The 18,746-nt window shown below is 46.7% G+C and overlaps 2 protein-coding genes across 2 annotated transcripts; both read left to right on the forward strand.

Annotated features, from left to right (window-relative positions):
• Nucleotides 1–81: 81 nt before the first annotated feature.
• On the forward strand, nt 82–9,629 carry T265_06036 (hypothetical protein; the record flags this gene model as incomplete). The annotated part of the gene is made up of 9 exons (XM_009171206.1): nt 82–405; nt 440–727; nt 761–954; nt 989–1,239; nt 1,275–1,376; nt 1,457–1,932; nt 5,066–5,470; nt 6,664–6,907; nt 7,624–9,629. 9 exons carry the CDS (start codon nt 82–84, stop codon nt 8,184–8,186), a joined length of 2,847 nt encoding a protein of 948 aa, XP_009169470.1.
• A 4,716-nt stretch (nt 9,630–14,345) lies between these two features.
• T265_06037 (hypothetical protein) lies at nt 14,346–16,894 on the forward strand (the record flags this gene model as incomplete). Its single annotated transcript, XM_009171207.1, has 2 exons — nt 14,346–14,438; nt 16,739–16,894. The coding sequence occupies 2 exons, from the start codon at nt 14,346–14,348 to the stop codon at nt 16,892–16,894; spliced, it is 249 nt and encodes an 82-aa protein (XP_009169471.1).
• Between the last annotated feature and the right edge of the window lie 1,852 nt (nt 16,895–18,746).

The raw sequence follows: 18,746 nt of genomic DNA on the forward strand, positions 1-18,746 counted from the left end.
CTGGAAGGTGCGCTGCGTGACTTACTTCGGCTCTGCTGATACTCAGCGGTCATCTGCATATAGTGACGATTTTTTCGCGAAATGCACTCAAATGGTTGCGTAAATGGCAGTCTTTCAGACGTCTTTCCATCAATTCCGCTCCAGGATTCTGTCTCGAGCTCTCCCATGATAGGTATGAACGGGCTGTCTAGCAACGAAGTGGCAGCGCGGATAAAGTACCTGGGACTCAATGTGTCCACGCAACTGAACGCTGCCAGTAATCCAGGCAGTGTTTTCTTCAATGAGGATCGATCTCGTACAAATTTAATCATAAACTACTTACCACAAAGCTACGATCAAAACGACCTCCAGAGGCTTTTTGAACGCGTCGGTCCTATCCGTCAATGTAAACTCATTCGGGACAAGGTAAGTGTGCGTTGTTCCGTTTTCACCGTGGTAGAACACCGGCGCTAGCTTGTGCTACGGCTTTGTTGACTTTGTCAACCCTCAGCATGCCGCCCTGGCGATCCAGATGTATCACGGCTATGAGACTGAGCAGAAAAGGCTGCGTGTGGCTTATGCCAGTTCAGGCGGTAGACGCTTCACCCCTAGTCATCGTTTGCCTTCTGTGGCTAATACTGTTGGTGCTGCTGGGTGTCTGACCAACGAAGTAACCAACGAGAATGTTATCGGATGGGAAGTGTTTGTTGTGGGTATTCCGATGGAATGGACGGAAGCAGATCTTCTGGTAAGTTTTCATTAACTTTTCTAACTTTTTTAGCGACTTTTCAATAATTTCGGGAACGTCATTCTCGTCCGGCTTTTAGCACCACAGTTATCTGAGTCACCCCCGAGTCATAAGGCGCGCATGAGTTCTCCGGCTCTTAACGGCGCTGCAAGCGATATGAGCTCAGAATCAGCTGAGGGAAGTCGTCTGACGACGACAGCCTCCGTGATATTTGAGGAACGATCTAGGTAGGTACCGTCTTCTTGATTCTCAATGTTTCAGCGCTGAGCAATCTGTTTTTCGTCTAAATGGTTATCATGCTCCGGAGTGGTCTTCTCCATTGCGTTTACGTATAATAGGATCGGTTACACGTGAAACATACGGACTGTTCTGCCTCCCATCTCGCCAGTCGCCTGCTTTCGGCCTTTCTCGCTTACCGAATTCTCAAAACTCTGCAGAGCACTTTGAATCTGAGGTTCTCAGTAATCTTCTCAATCGAAAGGCCTTGGGATCGTCAAACTGTTTGCCCAATGGTGAGCTTTAGCAGTATATTTTATTTATTTCTTAGGACCACTGTCTAAGTCGGTGGATCCCACCTCATTGCAATTGTCTTCTGAGTTACATTCAACCAGCAGTTTTCCACACCCACGAGCTATAATCCGCAACAAAGGTTAGTTCTGACCCTAATGGATGCCTTGTATAACGCTCAGGTCGGGTTCACGTTTAACACATTAATACGTTCTGTTTTAGGTGACGGGCAGTCAATTCTGAACCACCAAGGAAATCCATTGGAGCTCTTGGAACTTCTTGATGGACAAGTGGCCTCGAACACGTCCAATTTGATGGGTGGTAATGAACGTTTTGCCAGTCGTGACCTTTCCCTTGTGAATGCATTAGCTGTCCATCGAGCATCTGAGCAAGAAGCCTCCAGGCTTGAGCATTCCCTACGTGGCTTGACGGCCAACCAATCACAAACATGGACGTTTCCTCACCGCTCTGTGCTTGCTTCAGGGTCTGACGCAGCCCGAGGCGCCGATTCTATTGCTTCGAGTTTGCTGTCGAATACCGTGAAGCGTCTTTCAATCAAAACACCGGTCATTGCAAGCACAGTATTATCTTCTATGTCCTCACAGCGTGGATGTCAAGTGAATGTGTGGCTCAAGTTAGAGAATTTGCAGCCCACTGGCTCATTTAAAGTGCGAGGAATGGAAAATGTTTGCCGCAAGGTGAGTCTCGCCGTCTTTACCGTAACATAACGGGACCAGGGCGACTCAATCACCAAATTCAGATGTGTTGCTGTGTAAAATAGACTTCCAATATCAGTTCTTCATATATGTGGTAAGCTCAGACGTTGTTCCCTGGTATAACATTTCGATCCTTTGAGCCACGAATCAGAGCTTAAACTTTCCATATCGCGTTGACCAGCAACGTGTTCCGCGCCTCGAATCCGGAAGCCTGAGATCCCACCGACGACTTATCTTTTGAATTTGGCTGTACCCTCTCAGATCTCGCTGTTTGTTTCCCCAAGCCAACTTGGAAAATGTCACTCGTATGACGTCCCACTATGTATGGACACGATAGGATGGACGTTAGGTATATTAGTACCCGAGTTTTCGCCGGACATCTTGCAGGCTGTGGCGGATAGCTTTTAAGTTGTGAGTGGAGATTCACAGTAGTGACGAGCTGTGTATGTTAAATTTCGTGAAAGTAGATGAATTAGCCGGCATTAGTCACTCATTCAGTTAATTATTCTCCGTCATGTGAGATAACGGTTCAGCTAAATGTGGCAAATTACCGAAGGCTCCTCGAAATACATATGCCCGAGAAAAGTGATAGAATCCACCGAGGGAAATCCCACAGATTCTTCAAAAGGGAAGTTGACCGGACTGGCGAGACGCACCTGCCGCAGCTGTTTTGCTACATGTGTTCAACCACTGTTGCGCAGACACCAGGGATGTCCCGCTTAGCATACGAATTTCGTTGGTTTTGAGAAGTTCTGAGATTAGATTGTTGTCGGTTTCATCACCGTTACAGCAAAAAGGCCTAGTGAAGCTCAGTGGTTAGGGTGCGAATTTACTGCTTGGAAGGTCCGTAGTTCGAGCCCGACTTCTGCATCATGACTTTCTCGTCTAGGCTTGGAAACCTAGCGGTATCCCAGCCTTCGTGCTTCCTCCTGACGACATGGCAGTCAGGCACCTAAAGGGTGCTATAGCTGGACGATTTTTTCATAGTACACATGCCCGAAATAAACTTGTGTGAGGAAAATGATCGTGAACAGACTGTCTACATCTCTCGGAGGTATTAAAAAATACCCGAGCATTGTGTCACTGGGATGGTCCAGTGTTCCTCCCTGCGCAACGGCCTGAAAAAATGCGAGGCGTTTGGAGCTCATCGTTGATAGCAACACAACATGACAACAGTAATGCTTTACTGTCGCGCAGTCATGTCAGTCTATTTCAATGAAGTATCATAGTGCAAAGAAATGGGACAGTTAGGGTGCCTTGGACTAGGCCACCACAAACGTTCAAGCTGCCCGCACCTCCAATTCTCAACCGGGCAATCCGGATAGGCCTCAACCTGTAGGTCGAACAACGCTTCGTTCCCGTCTATCATGTCGAATTCCGTTTACTTAAAGGTTTTCGTCACTCCGAATTGGGCACGGAAAACGGCGCTCGTCTCGGCAGGCGGTAATTCGGCTACTTTTGTGTACTATGCTGGGTGCGTTTTTTGATTTGGATGCCATTTAGGGCCCGTTGGTTCCAATGGACTAAACTTATAGGTCTAGATGACTTTGGTCAGCTTTTCTAGGAATGCTTGCGTTGCCCGTTACTTCTCAAGAATGAGAACAATGTCGTTCACATACTTCAGGTCGCTCCGAAAGATTTAGGGATTTTGACGATTCTGGTGTTCGCTCCAATACCCAGATGGCGAGTGTGCGACCTCGAACCTGCAGCCGGTCTTTAGTTGAGCCCTACAGCGTCCTTTTGCATTGGACACTGGTATGTCCAATACCCGCAAGGTCATCTCCCATCAGGAATGTCCAGCAATGCTGTCTTAACATTTCACAACTAGCAGCACATCCAGCTGAATCTGCGTATTCGTGTTCTTCCCAAGCCAGACGGTGTTTGAGGAGGTTCCTTGCCAAGCTTGGCGTTGTGATTGTGGAGGTCAGCTGTGTCACCACCATCAATTCAGACGCCGAACCTCGTATTTCAATCTATCTGGGGATTCATCGCTGAAAACAAGACGGTTATCGATTCGCAGACACGGATACCTGCAATTCGGGATATTTGCTGGTTCATAGTGACGATGAAAATGACCGGAATTCATCAACGGTTATAGAATTTGACAGAAGGCCCAGTGGTGAGCATCATCACCGTAGTTAGCTTTAAGAACCGCGTACTTGTACAGTGGTTGTCACACTTTCGTTCACCGATGGTTTGAGGAGGTGGGTTTCGTTCACCGATGATTTGATGAGCTGGGGTAGATAGCTGCGCATTTGAGGCGAGCTGATAAAATCGTGAGCACGCATCCCAGATATTGCTTTCACTGCGTAGCTTACCTTCCGGGTCTCCCCAATTTTACGTCCCCTTTTACTCGCGTCAGTTGTACAAGCTCCTGCTTTTCTTTCGTCGTTATCTATTTCTATGTCCCCAGCTCATCAGTGGCAACTGTGACCACTTTAAAACATCCACGCATGCTTGCAGCTGAAGAGATGATGGTGAATCGATCAAACGGACCAGAAAACTCACTAGATCAGAGTGAAGCCATTTCACCATTTGAATCTAATGTACAGGATTGATTGGTGAACTAAGGACACGTTTTTTTTTCAAAATAGTATTGTTTCTGAAACGCCCTTTTCGCATTCGATTCCAAATGCTTTCAATATTTTCTGTCCTCATGGTTCGCACAGTGGCTTAGAAATATTGGTTGGTTGGTTGGCACTAGGGTCGAGATGGTTAGAGCGCGAATATGCTGACCAGAAGGTCCGTGGTTCGAACCCGACCTCTGCCACTCAACTTCCCCTGTCTAGGCTTGGGCGACCTGGCAATATCCCAGTCCTCGTGCCTCTTTTGTGTGGCATGGCAGCTAGGCACCCAAAGGGTGGTACAGCTGAACGATTATTATTGTTATTATTATTATAAACTTGGGCCCCTTGGCCTTTCTTAGTCGTAGTGCCGCGTGTTTGCATGGCAGTGCTTCCTTCGGGTGGCATGGCAGTTAGGCGCCGGAAGGGTGCTACAGCTGAACGCTTTCATGGCAGTGATGCATGCGAATGTTTCCATATTTAACACTCTCCGTGACATTCTACTCGCAGCTGACGTCTGTCGATCTCTGTTATCTTGCCTCGTCTTCCAGTGGGCGGCCTCGGGGGTCACTCATGTTGTGTGCCCTAGTGGATGCAATGCTGCAGTTGCTGCTGGATTCTGTGCTCAGGCTTATGGTCTTACGTGCACTGTAGTGATACCGGAGCCTGTCGAAAACACAGTTCGTCGACGTCTGGCCATTGATGCTCCAGACACCAAAGTAGTTGTTCATGGGTCCGATTGGTTGGAGGCGAATCATCGAGCCGAGCAGCTAGTCAATGATCTCCAAGCTGGTCACCCAGGTGATTCGTCGATACGCCTACTTCATCCCTACGATCACCCTGATCTATGGGAAGGGTACGAAGTCATTGTTGACGAATTGGCGCCCGACGTTGGGCAACCTGATGTCATCATCTTGGCCGTCGGTGGTGGCGGCTTACTGGCTGGCATAATCCAAGTAAGTCATGTTGAATTTTCCAGCTTGTCGCTTCTGGATGAAAGTGTCAGTTGTTCTTGTTTATACCCTTTGACATATTTTGAAACATTCGTGGCCCAGTTGCATGTATTATTTGTCAATCAACAGCCACCTGATTTCTAACATGTCAGACGCGTCCGCAGGTGCTACAACCACCGAGGTAGTCGCTCCTTTCGAAGCCACTGCACTGTAGATGGAGTGGTCCGGCCTTTGTTTTGGTGGAGATGTTGCCTTTCTATGCTACTATTATTAATTTCTGCATGTAGCTCTTACTAAAATGTCAGTTTGGTTTCCAGGTGGCCGAATGAATTCTGCCACGTTTTTTATTCCAAATGGTCCTATTTTTAAGGCATCTTCAGATTTGCAAAGAACAACTTTGTCTGATGTACCACTTATACTATTCAAGTCATGGCTGGGCGCCAACGACATTGACCCATGTTTCAGTTAGAGCTTCAAAATGGGCTATTTCTATGCTGTCGAAATAACTCACCATAGTAGTGTCACAGACAACGTTGCGTTTTTTCGGGGACTATGCTGGGTAATGATTCACTGGCTAAAATAATATTCCAGGTTGCTGTCACACACTGACAGCGATCGGCAACGGTAGTGGTGAAGTTTCGTTTGCAGAAGAGTCAAATCCGACAGCCCAACTATCCTCACGGTGAGACAACTTGAGTGGTTAGTCAGTGTGCCCCATGGATATGCGTTTTCTGCTCTCCTCGCTTAATTTTGCGTCACACAGAACCCGATCGCTCCCACCCATTATTAGAAGCCACCACTGGGCAGCGCTCCAGTCCCAATCCATTCATCAGTGAACACAATCAGGAACTGCAGTGATAGGCGGCGACGTAGACTAACTTATTTACTAGTGTCCTAAACAGCGGTTTTTACGGTATCCTGCTACGGTGGGCTTCGAGTTGCTTTACATTACTGTGTGACTGAAGCCAATGAGCTCGGTGATTCATCAGCAAATGTGCCTGAACACTGCGCACACGTCCACTGCTACTGATACCACACTAGCGGAATAATGCAACAGTAACCATACGGTTTTTTCTCGGAATTTCGGGTGCTCTGGGTAGCAGTAGTAGCAGAACAATCATGTCAATAGACTTTCCTATGATCGAATACTTCCTGCAAATTTTGCTACGTTGGTTATTTACGCTTTCATCTTTCAGGGTTTGTGGAACCGTGGTTGGTCTTCAACCCATGTGGTCGCTGTGGAGACTGAAGGTGCCGATTGCCTCAGTCGTTCTATGAAAGCTGGACAACTGCTTCTGGTCCCTCGCGTCAATAGTATTGCTACTTCCCTCATAGCCCCAGTTTTAGCGCACCGCAGCTGGAATCTCGCCCAGTTGCAGTCACTGACCCCCGTCATCTGCACCGATTCAGAGGCTTTAGATGCCGTCAAACGTTTTCTCGGTGAGTCAGTTTCCTTAGCTAGATGAGTCTTAAATACAGATGAATTACTTTTGTAAATACAGAGACGAAACGACTTCGATGTTGATCTCGACACGGACACAGCTGACGGATCTCGTACATAGCTTCATTCGCCGTCAGATGCGAGATTAAGTAGTCATAACTCCGGTTCTATCCAGATTGCGCATATATCTATGATGATCAGGGGTTGGTTCTTCTAGTAACCGGAGGCGGTGTGCAATAGTGGAATGCCGGTGCTCAATTTCGATCACACCTATAATGAAACGTGTCTGTATGTGTACTGTTTGGGCCCCTCGGATTTCATGTCAGCAGCCAGACAGTACTACTACTAGCACGGGAGTGTTCGTCGATTCACCGCGACCCTGCTGTGCTCGCTTGGGGATGTGGCAGCTAGTCGACGCCAATGTCATTCATGCTACCACTCACCGTCTGTGCTATCTGGTTGAAATGTGAGTGTTTAAAATTATTCCGGGGTTGACAACACAGCAGTGAATTCTATAAGAAATGATGTTGCATTCATTTCCACTGCGAATAAATTTTTCACGTCATAAGTGCCTGTTGTATGACTCCAACAAACATTGTTCTCATGTGTATGTATGACTCCAACAAACATTGTTCTCATGTTTGCATGAACTCTGGAGTAATACGATTCTTGATTGACCTCAATAATTTCCCTTCATTCCATCTACCTTCGTCAGATGACCACGGCATGCTGGTTGAACCTGCGTGCGGAGCCGCTTTGTCTGCAGTTTACTCAGGGGTCCTTGGCCGTTTGCAGCTAGAGGGACGTATTCCCCGCCCGGCAAACGTAGTCGTCGTAGTAGGTGGTGGTCGCAATGTATCCCTAAGGCAAATTCCGGAATGGGAAGCCCAACTGAGTATGTTCCCAAACGATCATCTGACTACGCCGTTCATACCGCCAATGACAAATCCTTACTTAAATCACACTTCACCCCGCACCACCGTTTGTTCCGATGTGTCCATTAAACAGCCAGTTGGTTTTGGTCAACAGCTTTCTCAAGATGCTGATGAGACTCTCAAGCTTAACTCGTCGACACCGAGCACCCCACGCGCAGTTTGCACTATATTGAATCGAAATGGTACTACCGCACCAGAAAGCGCTGATTTGACTCAGAACGCAAGCGAACGTGATGGCAGTGGTGAGTGTAGTGGTACCCTCAACCCCCACGATCTGGTCAATTTCTCCAAGTTACTTGCATCAGACGCTGATCCGGTTGATGCTGGGGGCTTACGTGAATGATGCTGCTAAAGTTGAATCAACCTTATTCCGTTGAACGGTGTTTTTCTATTTTATTTTTTATTTTGATTACGAGGTACATTTTACATGTTTTCGTGTTCATCTATTTCACGTAGATTTGGCCACGAGGCATCCCCTTATTGGTGTTGCTGCTCCTACTGATTCTTTCTTTGTTGTGTGAGGCGGGCGGCTTACTCCAAGCGCACCTATCGCCATTCCTTTTCCGGTACTTTGTTCACTATAGAGTGTTGGTTTTCTCCCTTGTCTCCGGTTCGCTGACTGTCTTCAGGGCTGCTCGCCGGTTTCCCTACCATTACTACACTGACTTGTTTGTTTTCGTTTCTATAATCTTTATATACTGCTGCTACTATTGTTCTGTAGATACTTTTATTTTCCAACAGCGTCCGATAGTTTTTACTTTGTTTTGCCTGAATTATTAGTTTGCATCGTCATAATCACACTTGAGTTTCTTGAGATCACGCACTTCATGGCGTGGATTAATCAATTATCATTCCATCGCATTGCGCCCGTGCCTATCTTCCTTCATCTCTGTCTACCATTACTGCTACTGGGTGCCTTGTATTTCGTTCCTGTTATCTCTATCTCTGGTCATTCTTTTCCTATCACAGTTGCATTTACCCTGTGTTTATCTTCTTGAGGCTGCTTGTTCATTTTATTCCTCCACTCCGCGGCCCCCTGCCCATGACACCCGTGACACTGCATATCTCGGATGATTGCTGTTCTATTAAAGACTTGTGCGGAGCGCTTTTGCGTCCGATCCCCGCACAATGCATTTCCGAAACAATCGGCCGGCTTACCCCATCTTCCCACCGTGTATGGTTATATCGCCTTCATCTTGGTTAGTGTCAACACCGGTTCTACTGGTACTGCGTTTTTTGTATCTATGAGCAGATCACTGGCCGTGGGGGACTTCGGATTCCATTCCTTCGTCAACTGCTTCCCCATTTGGCCCCCAGGCCCAGTTTCCTCCCAACTGCTCAGAGTCTGTTCACCACCATACGTTCCGTTTCACTTTGACAGGCAGCTGGCCTGCAAAGTTTCCTACCGCATTTGGTTTGTTCTTCATTCGAACCAGTTTGCCTCTTCATGTGCGTTCTTGCGTGTTCACTCCCACACTCCGATTATGTCGCACCTGTGCCTTGTCTCGCTCTTTTTTGTAGTCTGTCGTTTGTACTCTTTTGATTTACAAAAATACCACCAGCATTCATTACTTTTCTAATTTAGTAACATTTCAGATTTTCAATTTATCTTCGGCCATCCTACCACCAGTGCACACTGTTCAATGGCGGCAACCTTTGAACTTATGGGCCTGTTTTTTGCTTGTTCGTTTTTTCCTAGTACATCTGGTTTTATTGCCATTTACTTTAAATGCGCATTACCTCTGCTTTGCATTGTTTTTATTTTTATTATACACGTGTGTTGAAGACATTGTCCTAATATCTGAAGATCGGTTGGGTTGTGCGTGACACTTGTAAACTGAGGCAACGCAGTCGCGCCAAGTATCGTGTTAGGTTTGCGTCACACTCCATGTTCCTGTAAACCACATCTTGGTCTGCTCACCAGGTCGACCAATATTCCGAAATATCGTTCTTCCTCCATCTTGATAGCTACCTAACGCCAGTTGCTCGCGTCTTCTCACCGGCTCGGGTCCTAATTTTGGCGTCATTCCGATCATCTGCCTGGCTGAGTACGCTGCTGCTTCGCGAGATTAGTCTGAGCTGCTCGGTGAACTAATTCTGGCTCTACAGCTTTCCCGTTATTGGAGCGGTGGCACTTTCTGATCGTTATTTTGAGCCCGGAAGTAGGGTGTAGCATGCCTGCAATGACTGACCCGTTTACGGAGATCACCCTGAATCCCTTCCAACATGAGTTTAGTTGATGTTTGGGAAGAGGTCCGTATTGACATTCAGCTGGTTTGTACGAATGTGTAGCGTGAAGCTTCTTGTCATCGGGCTATCGATCACCCGCCATGTTTCTACTAGCTTTTGAATTGATCAGTCAAATTCTGGGCCCTCGCTTAAATACTGCGCAAGGATTGATTACTGGTCTGGTCGGTTAATGGCAGTTGGGAAGTTTGATAGGCATGCGGTCAGTTTGATTTTTTCTGACAATGGGCAAAGGTCTCCGGTGACAGCCCTCCGAGACCAACGGGTCTTTCTGGGCAGACTTCAAACTCACTCCCCTTGGCAAGTCATCTCCAGCATGGTAGTTGTTTCGTAGTTACGATATGACCAGGCAAATTTCTGAATGAAGTCCGACTCGCCAGTGGGGCGCTGGTGGTTCAAGTGTCCTGAAGGCATGTTGCTAACTGGTGACGTGGCGTTGAGAAAGGAACAGCTGATCAATAGCTTGTTTAGCCATGCTCGGCGGCATATTTATTCCGTGATCGTCTCACTAACCTGACTACCAAGCTCGCGTGTCGCTATCGTCCCCGCTTGGGGTCCAGTCGTGCCAACAAGTGGTGGGACTGCCATCTTTTCCATAGAACGGCCCAGGTAAGAGGTTCTAGGAGAGGTGTCCACACCCCTCTCCACTTGGACGAACGCAAGTGGCCTACGCCTCGCCAACGGGCCTTGCTCACTTCGCTTTCTATGCACTTGGTTTGGGGGACGAACGGTTCGCGGAAGGCGGTCTCGTTAGAATTATTCGTCAAACTAAGACAAATCAATTCTCTGTTCCATATCTTGCTTTATCGGTAGTCGTTATTCGACGTTCTACACCGCACTCGTGAAGTATTCGAATGTGCCACACAATACTGTAACAGTTGTACTTGAGTTACAGTGCTCGTATTTCTTTCTGAAGGATAGTGACATGTCCCCTGACGGTAAATGGAGATGTGTTCCAGTCCACCGTACCTGGTTTAGTGAATCAACCAGAAAGCACTACTAAATGCATTGTTTTCCTGGTGGGACGATCTAATGTTGACGGTGAGCGGCTGTTGAATTATGAACGGCGTACAATTTTTCGTATGTCTTGGATGCATTCATCTCTAAGGACTGCCACCAGCGACTTGGTAGGCTCTCTGGATCCTCTTCCGTCTTTTAAGCATGACGACAGAATGTGTGCGGACAACGGGCCTAGGCAAATGCAGGGTTAGATTTGGGGCTATGCAGCTGGGCAAACACCAAGACAGGGTTCCCGTCACTTGGTCGCTTTACGAAGGTACAGTGTGTCCGTGTGCGAGCAACCACTCGATATCAGGATTGCGAGCATGGGTGGACAAAATGTGCTGGTTCCAAAGGCACAAATTGGTGACGTCTCATTTTGTCCACCCTTCCTAGGATAACGGATCTACCAGTGGGAGCGACTTCACATACATTATGTGGTGTTGAAAGGCTGTTGTTGCAAGCACTACAACACCCATGATCAGCATTCATTCACTTGATTTCAGTGTTGTTTCAGTCTGACACGGGTAGCAATCTCTGTCGTGACACCCGCACAACTTTAGTGGACACGTATTATGGTACGACCCTGAAACAAGTGCGTATAATGTGGTGGGAAACCCATGTGTCAGTCTTTCGACCCCTGCTTTGCTCCGTAAGGTATTAGGCTCGACATGAATCCACGTAGGATTGGATACGGACGATAAGCTGTCACAATGGCCTTAGTGGTTGGCTATCTGCCAGTTGACAACCGTTATCGAGGTAATATGGACGCCTATTGCAAGTGTGACACCAAAAATCTAAGCGTTATTCGTGATAATTTGGGTTTGTTGGCAGGTCGAGTCAACGGAACCTGATGATTCAGGGGACTGATATCCTCTCACCTAGGAGCACGTATGTTGTCGGTTACACCAACTCCAGTGAAGAAATGCGTACGCACGGCTTAGAAACAAGGGAAAACTAAAGGCAGGAAGAACGGGAAGGTTCTGTAGAAAATGATAGCCTGCTGCATACGTTGCCGTGTAAGATATCCGAGATTTTGGTCTGATTTGCTAGCATCCTCAAGGTAGAATGTCTCCGGCTAAGGTGGGGAGTGTAAGGTACGTGGTTCGAATCCAAATAAGCTTGTGTGCATACACTTCAACAGCCAGCCATCTTAGTGAGTGAGTAGTTTTGCTGGCTAGGTGGTAGACGTGATCGGTTCTAGAAAAACGATCCAGTACCGATCACACCTGCATTCTACTTTCGGCGTTAGAAGCGTAGAAATGTTAGAACTGTCTATTCATTGATATTCACATTACTCGGCTAGGCAGGTGCTGTTTGGTCCTAATGGTAGTGGGACTTAGCTATCTTCACTAGAAAATAAAGCCTAGGATGTGTCTAGATTCTTCATCATGCTCCCCCCTCGTGTCTTCTCTCGTTTATGAAGGTTTTTTTATATTGGCAGGCGCGAGATCCAGGGGCAGTTCACGTTGTTTGGACTTATAGCAGTAATAGCTGTAGCACCCTTTCGGTGCCGAGCTGCCATGTCACCCAGAGGAAGCATGCGGGCTGGCCCATTCCTAGACAGGAATAGTCGGGATGCGGAGGTTGGGTTCGAACGACGGACCTTCCGGTCAGTAATTCGTTACTCAACCATTGAACTATCTCGATCTCACTCATTGTACTCAAACAGATGTGCTACATATGAATTGCGTGAGCCGCCTGTTTGAGATCCCTTATTTACACCGACTGAGCATATAAACTGTTGGCTGATTCAACCTGGTATCTCCTTCTAGTCCAGCGTACTTTTTCTAGTTGCTTTCTGGATGTGAATGGTGGTTTTCAGTCGACGCGTGCATTTGGAGCAACTACCGTGCGGTTGACGCATCGGGATTGGATTCTAGCGGGATCACGTTTCAAATGCTTTGTCCAGATTTATTGGGAGGTTGATCCATCTCGTTGCAGACTAACCGGTTACTTGTAAAACAACAAGGTCAGAGAAGGCGGTCCTTAAATTTGGTGACCACCATTCGGTTGTGACTGGAATGATGGCGAGACAGTAGTACAACAATAGTACGAACAGATCAGTACCTACTGGGTTTTCAACGACCCATACACGAATACGAGGCGATTACCAAGACAAGACAGGTGGTCTTCTGTACTTTGTCATCACTACGGGATTCTCGAATGAGTATTTTAACCGGCTTGTATAAAAGCAAATGTATATCCATAGATGAGTAGTAAAGTTTGGCCAAGAAAGCTTGTATTGATGGAATATCCAAGATCCGGTTCCCTAAAGGCAAGGACGAAAACATGGGTCCTGCCAGATACGGGTCCGTGAAGGCTTTGTAGGCAAATGACCTTGTGTACAAAAGTACGCCAGCATAGAATGAGTAGTGCCCTACGGAACAAGTCTGGATGTGTCACTTTGTTGAGGTTTGCACAACAAAAGCAGGGGATATATTTTACTGGGGTCCGATAAAGATAGAGCCAATTTTCAACTGTCACAAAGAGCTCCGGGTAAGCTGTGGCGATCCAAACCACCCACCGTACACAGATGTCAAAATGGAATGAACTGCGAGTACAATAGTACGCGAGAACAACCAGGTTAATTAAGTTGGTGAAATAAGAGTGGACACAAATGAAGGATTTGATGACTGAAAGGGGTTGACTGATTTCGGTTATAAACGGGAGTTTCAGCTGAGTCTCTCATGGAAACCAATTTGATACGCGAATGATAGTATGAATCGAACGCAGTCCGATTTGGGTTCAAGTAGAACATAAGGTTGACAGAAACTCGAGGACTGCGCCTATCTGATGAGCCCCAATTTGGGCGAAACCGGTCGTGATCGTCGTCGACCTTATCTGCAGTTTCCTTCATGCAAAAAGTGAACCCCGACTTATCTGATTTAGTAACCACTGATAATTGTTGCTCAAAGAACCGACTGAGCGTACACGCAGCGTCCCAACGCATTGTTTCATTCGAATTCTGGGAGATGCTTTGCGACCAAGACCTGGTGGCTTGGATGGGCCAGAATCGGCAGTCATAGATGAGACCCTGTCAACAGCGTTATCGTCAACAGATTTTATCACGGTCACGTCAAGATGTACAGTTTGTGTTTCCGTAAGGCACTCATTTGTAATGGAGTCAGCCTTCCTTACCACTGATATGAAGTTGCACTTATGCTCAGTGTGGGTGTGCGTCCATGCGTGTCAGTTCTAGAGTAAAACTTTGTTAAATGGTTCAGCTGTAGCATCCTTTTGGCACCTAACCGCTATGCCGTCCGCAGAAAGCACGAGGACCCAGATACGGCTAGGTTGCCCGAGCCTAGACAGGAACAGTCGGGTTCAAACCAAGGACCTTCCGGTCGTAATTTCGCGGCCTAATCACTCGGTCATCTAGAGCTTGGTTGAATGAATGTAAACCAATTATAAAGTATCGAAAACCAACTTGAAACAGTGAATGATGGAAAGGAACCCCAGTTCGATGTTAAATATAAGACGTTCGCCAAAAGATCGAACCAATAAGTGCGTTGCAGAAAAAGATACACAGAATTCAGATGTAATGCAGGGTAGGCGAAGAGCTGACACAAATCTCCTAAGGCACCTCAGTGTGCACATTATTCTTCCGAAGAGAAGACGTAAGTAGCAGTGGGCCTTTTTTGGCCTCTTCGCGAGGGGGGCCACACGAATTAGCGCCTTGAGTTCCCTCGTTAAAGAATTTACTATAGTTAGTTCAGAGTAAGGGTGCCTTGAAAGCACAAACATAATTGTGTTCCGCTGGCTGTGTAAATTATACACAGACATCCACTCTGATTAATTTGGTTGGCTGATCAATATACAACCTGTGCACTTGGTTTCTTATCTTCACTTCGCTTCTCTTTTGACCCGGTTTGTCCTCTACTGAACACAGTTTTTGGTTGCGAGGTTTTGCACTACCACCCATTGTTTCAAGTATACTTTTGTTATAACTGTGTGACCCCGGATAACGTATGTGCGGAAAGGACACAACTAATGTGCTGGTCTCACTCTACTTTACCAATGCACTGTCGAATCGATTAGATCTTACCACCAAGATTTATTGAAAAGGCCTGTTAAGTCAAACACATCACTCTTTTGAACAGCCCGCCTTAGGCCCTGGTGCGATTACCCCTGTGAGTCCACACCAAATGGAGGAAGTACTGAGCTCGAATATCACTCAGGTTTGAGTCCGTTGGCAGCGTAGATCCTTAGGCGTGTCAGGATTCGAACTTCGGCTAGCGGGTAAACGCTAACTTATCAGGGAACGTGAACTATCACGTCTGGACAGATGGACGTGTTTCCCTTTGACCTATCTGGTTAGTCGGCTATAGGCAGTTTAGTGTTCAGTTACATCACTCCGGTCTGAACACTCCTCCTTCCATCATGGAGCCGTTATACCGATGAGTCCACATTCCATCCGGACAAACTCATTTCTTTGTGCGGAGCCCATACAGTGGTTCGAAGCACACCAATGGACTTGGGAAAGTTGGCAGATGGCCAACGATTCTGAACAACAATCAAACGCCTGTAATTCAATGTTAGCCATCCCCTTTCCGTGCACAGCACGTAAGAATGTCAAATGTCGTGAACTGAATGTTCGGTTCACGAAGTAAATTTCAACCCACGTAATCGTTGACCTGGCATGTGATCACGAAATCCTCACTGTCGAACGTTTCAGTATTCTTCGTTGCCCACTCAACTGCATGCGGAGTTCCAACGGTACAATCGGAATAATTGGTGCATTAAACAAGTTTAGCTATCAAACCGATTCAATTTTCCTCGAATACATATGCCTGGGTTAAAAGATCCTTCCTAGAAGAACTTAATCGTTTTCCGGTGAAAGACAGGTCTGCGTTTTCACCGAATCTCGCACAAGCTTCATTCAAACTATAGTCTATTTTAGGCGCGAATTTCAAATACCTCGGACTCTACCAAGGATCGTATGTATTCGCTCGGAAAAGGTCACTGTGTTTCCATATTACGTGAACCATTTTTTGAATTTAATCAAATCAATCATCCTTGGCACCTTTTCGATGCATGGTTGATATGCAGCCCAGATGAGGCACGGGAACTGGGGTATTTAATAGTTAACGGTGTCCAAGTAAAATTCATCTACAGACCAGGTGCGAAATTGAACTACAAATCTGTACTTTCGCGAGCCCTAGAAACAATGACTACGCAAATCACTCCAAAATGCCGTCCAGAGTCGTTACATGCTGTAACAGTTATCTTCATTTAGCAGTCTAATCAGCCTCTCCAAAATGTCCGTAGAGGTCCTGAGTATATGCTACGTGATCGACTGGACGGGACTCAAACCCATAACCTATCGCGCGGGGTCGAGCCTCGTCGAAAGACTCCGCCTTTTTATTTATATTGCATATGTTTTGATTCGTGTTCAAGATTTTACAAATCTGTCTTTCGTACAATTTTTTTTATTATTTTTGGCATATAACGGAGTGAGATCCGTCCACAATCCTTATATCATCTAATCCCTGGTATCGCTCATGTCTAACCGTGTGTTCTTGGAAATTTCATTACTACCGCGCGGTTGATCTTACTTATTTATTCAGACGCAGTTACCTGTGCCCATAAGACCCAGTGTACTGACTCCCTCTGTACAACAAATCGTAATATGTAGATGCGTTTCAGGCGCAGTGTAAACCGCAACGCATTCAATCAATCAATCAATTTATCAGCTATAAACCGTGTGCCATAGGCACATTCGATCCAGCTGCTACAGGTTCGATCACCGGAAAACAGAAAAGTGAAACACACAACCAAGCCTTGAAGGCGAATGAATGTTGAGTTTGCTCGGAAATAGGGTAACTACGCACTGAAGGTGATGGCTTTGATGCACGAGCGCCACTGACTGCGCGATTGGGCCATTTCCGCCAATGTCACTAAAACTTCGTGATCTGAGTCCTGGGGTCCCCATCCAGAGAGGCGGCACTCGCCGAGCCGACTAAGTTTACTGGTTAGTGTTTTCGTGCTTCGTTGACAGGTCATACACTGCCCAACTCTCGGTCGCTTCCACTCAGTACAGGGCTAGGATAAAAAGAGCTCTGTGAGGCAGATGGTCTTCTGGCACGTGGAGTACATGTCCTAACCAGTGTAACCTTTGAAGCGGGAGTAATTCATCTATCGCGGTAAGGTTCCTTCTTCCCAAGACCATCTGGTGTACCTCAGAATTCTTGATGTGATGTTTCCACCAGACCTGACCATTGCTTCGGAGACACCGATGATCAAACGATGATCAAACACTGACATCTTCCGCATGTCATCTGCGCGTAGGGGCCACGTCTCTGATCCATAAAGCAGTGTGGATCGTACTACCGCGGTGATTGACAGACTGACATCACTTCGGTGCCATAGGTGTCGGAAGTTGGCAAAAGTTGCCTTGGCCTTTCCGATTCGAGAAATCATCTCAACTCCAGCCAATACACCGGAACTTATACACCTGCCCAGGTGAAAAATTTATCTAGCACGTTGATTGGTTCGCCTGCAAGCATGAGGTATGGGTGTGATCCCACCCAATATTGTAGCAGCACTTTACACTTTGCGGGTGTGGAGCGCATGCCAAACCATGTGACATTCACACACTGTATCATTAAAGGTTTTCCCATTTTTATCCTCCGTTTTTATCGGTACCCTATCCGATTATATCCTGAAAGAGACCTCTTTTGGTCGGGCTTTTCAGTTGCTGTGTTTAGAGGAAGGCAACATTATGCCTCCGTGTACCTATCGTCTCCCAGAGCCCTGACTAAAGTTTACCAGTCAGTTTCGTAGACCATATCCCTCCTTGCTGCTCCCTTTTACAATCTTCTCGAGTGGATTATCAGAGGTCTTCCGGAAGCGCGTGTGTCCATTTACAACACCCAGATCGCCATGCATAGTGCAAAACAGCCGATGACGAGCACTCAACATTTGTCAATTTCGTGATTCACATTTTCGTTTCCGTTCTAAATGAGACCAGCTCTTCCGGTAGAATAACCGAGCAAAATTATTGCTCGTTGTCAAGCTTCTGTTTTCAATGCTAATACTGCGGTTTTTTCATTAGTAAGCATCCATTCAAGCGCGCTTCTTAGGTTGTTGACCTTAGTGGAACCTCACTAATTGATACCTGGCTGACTGGGGAGAAGTGAACCAGCACATTTAACTGAGGTTTCGATGCTCTATCAAAGTGACAACAAAGCCACGCCCAATCTACAAAATGGGGGGAGCGATTTGAAATTATTATCGATCTCCCTATCTCCCACTCATCATCATCATCATCATCGAATGTGGGACTAGAAGAGTCACGTTTGCGTGAACACAAGCGCTTACTAATAGCCAGGTCGTTCAAAGGATAGGTCAGAGCGCATGTTCCAATCGCTTTTGTTAACAATGCCTTTGATGGATTAGGGCATTAGGTCAACCAGGACGATATAATCCAAACGACTGCGTGGGTTTAAAAATGGTCTGCGTTGTCCCATGAACACAGAGGAGCATGTCTAGGTTGACAACTACTTCAAACTGCTGCTCACGGATGAGTGAGTAACGTCCACAACTTGAGTAGGAAACAGATGTGCATGAGGTCATACCGAGAGTCGCTAATAACGAAGGTAGTGAGTTCAGTCCATACTGACTACCCACATCGCGTTGGGTTCTCCCTCTCGTT

Source organism: Opisthorchis viverrini (genome assembly GCF_000715545.1).
Source record: "Opisthorchis viverrini unplaced genomic scaffold opera_v5_123, whole genome shotgun sequence".
Classification (NCBI taxonomy): domain Eukaryota; kingdom Metazoa; phylum Platyhelminthes; class Trematoda; order Opisthorchiida; family Opisthorchiidae; genus Opisthorchis; species Opisthorchis viverrini.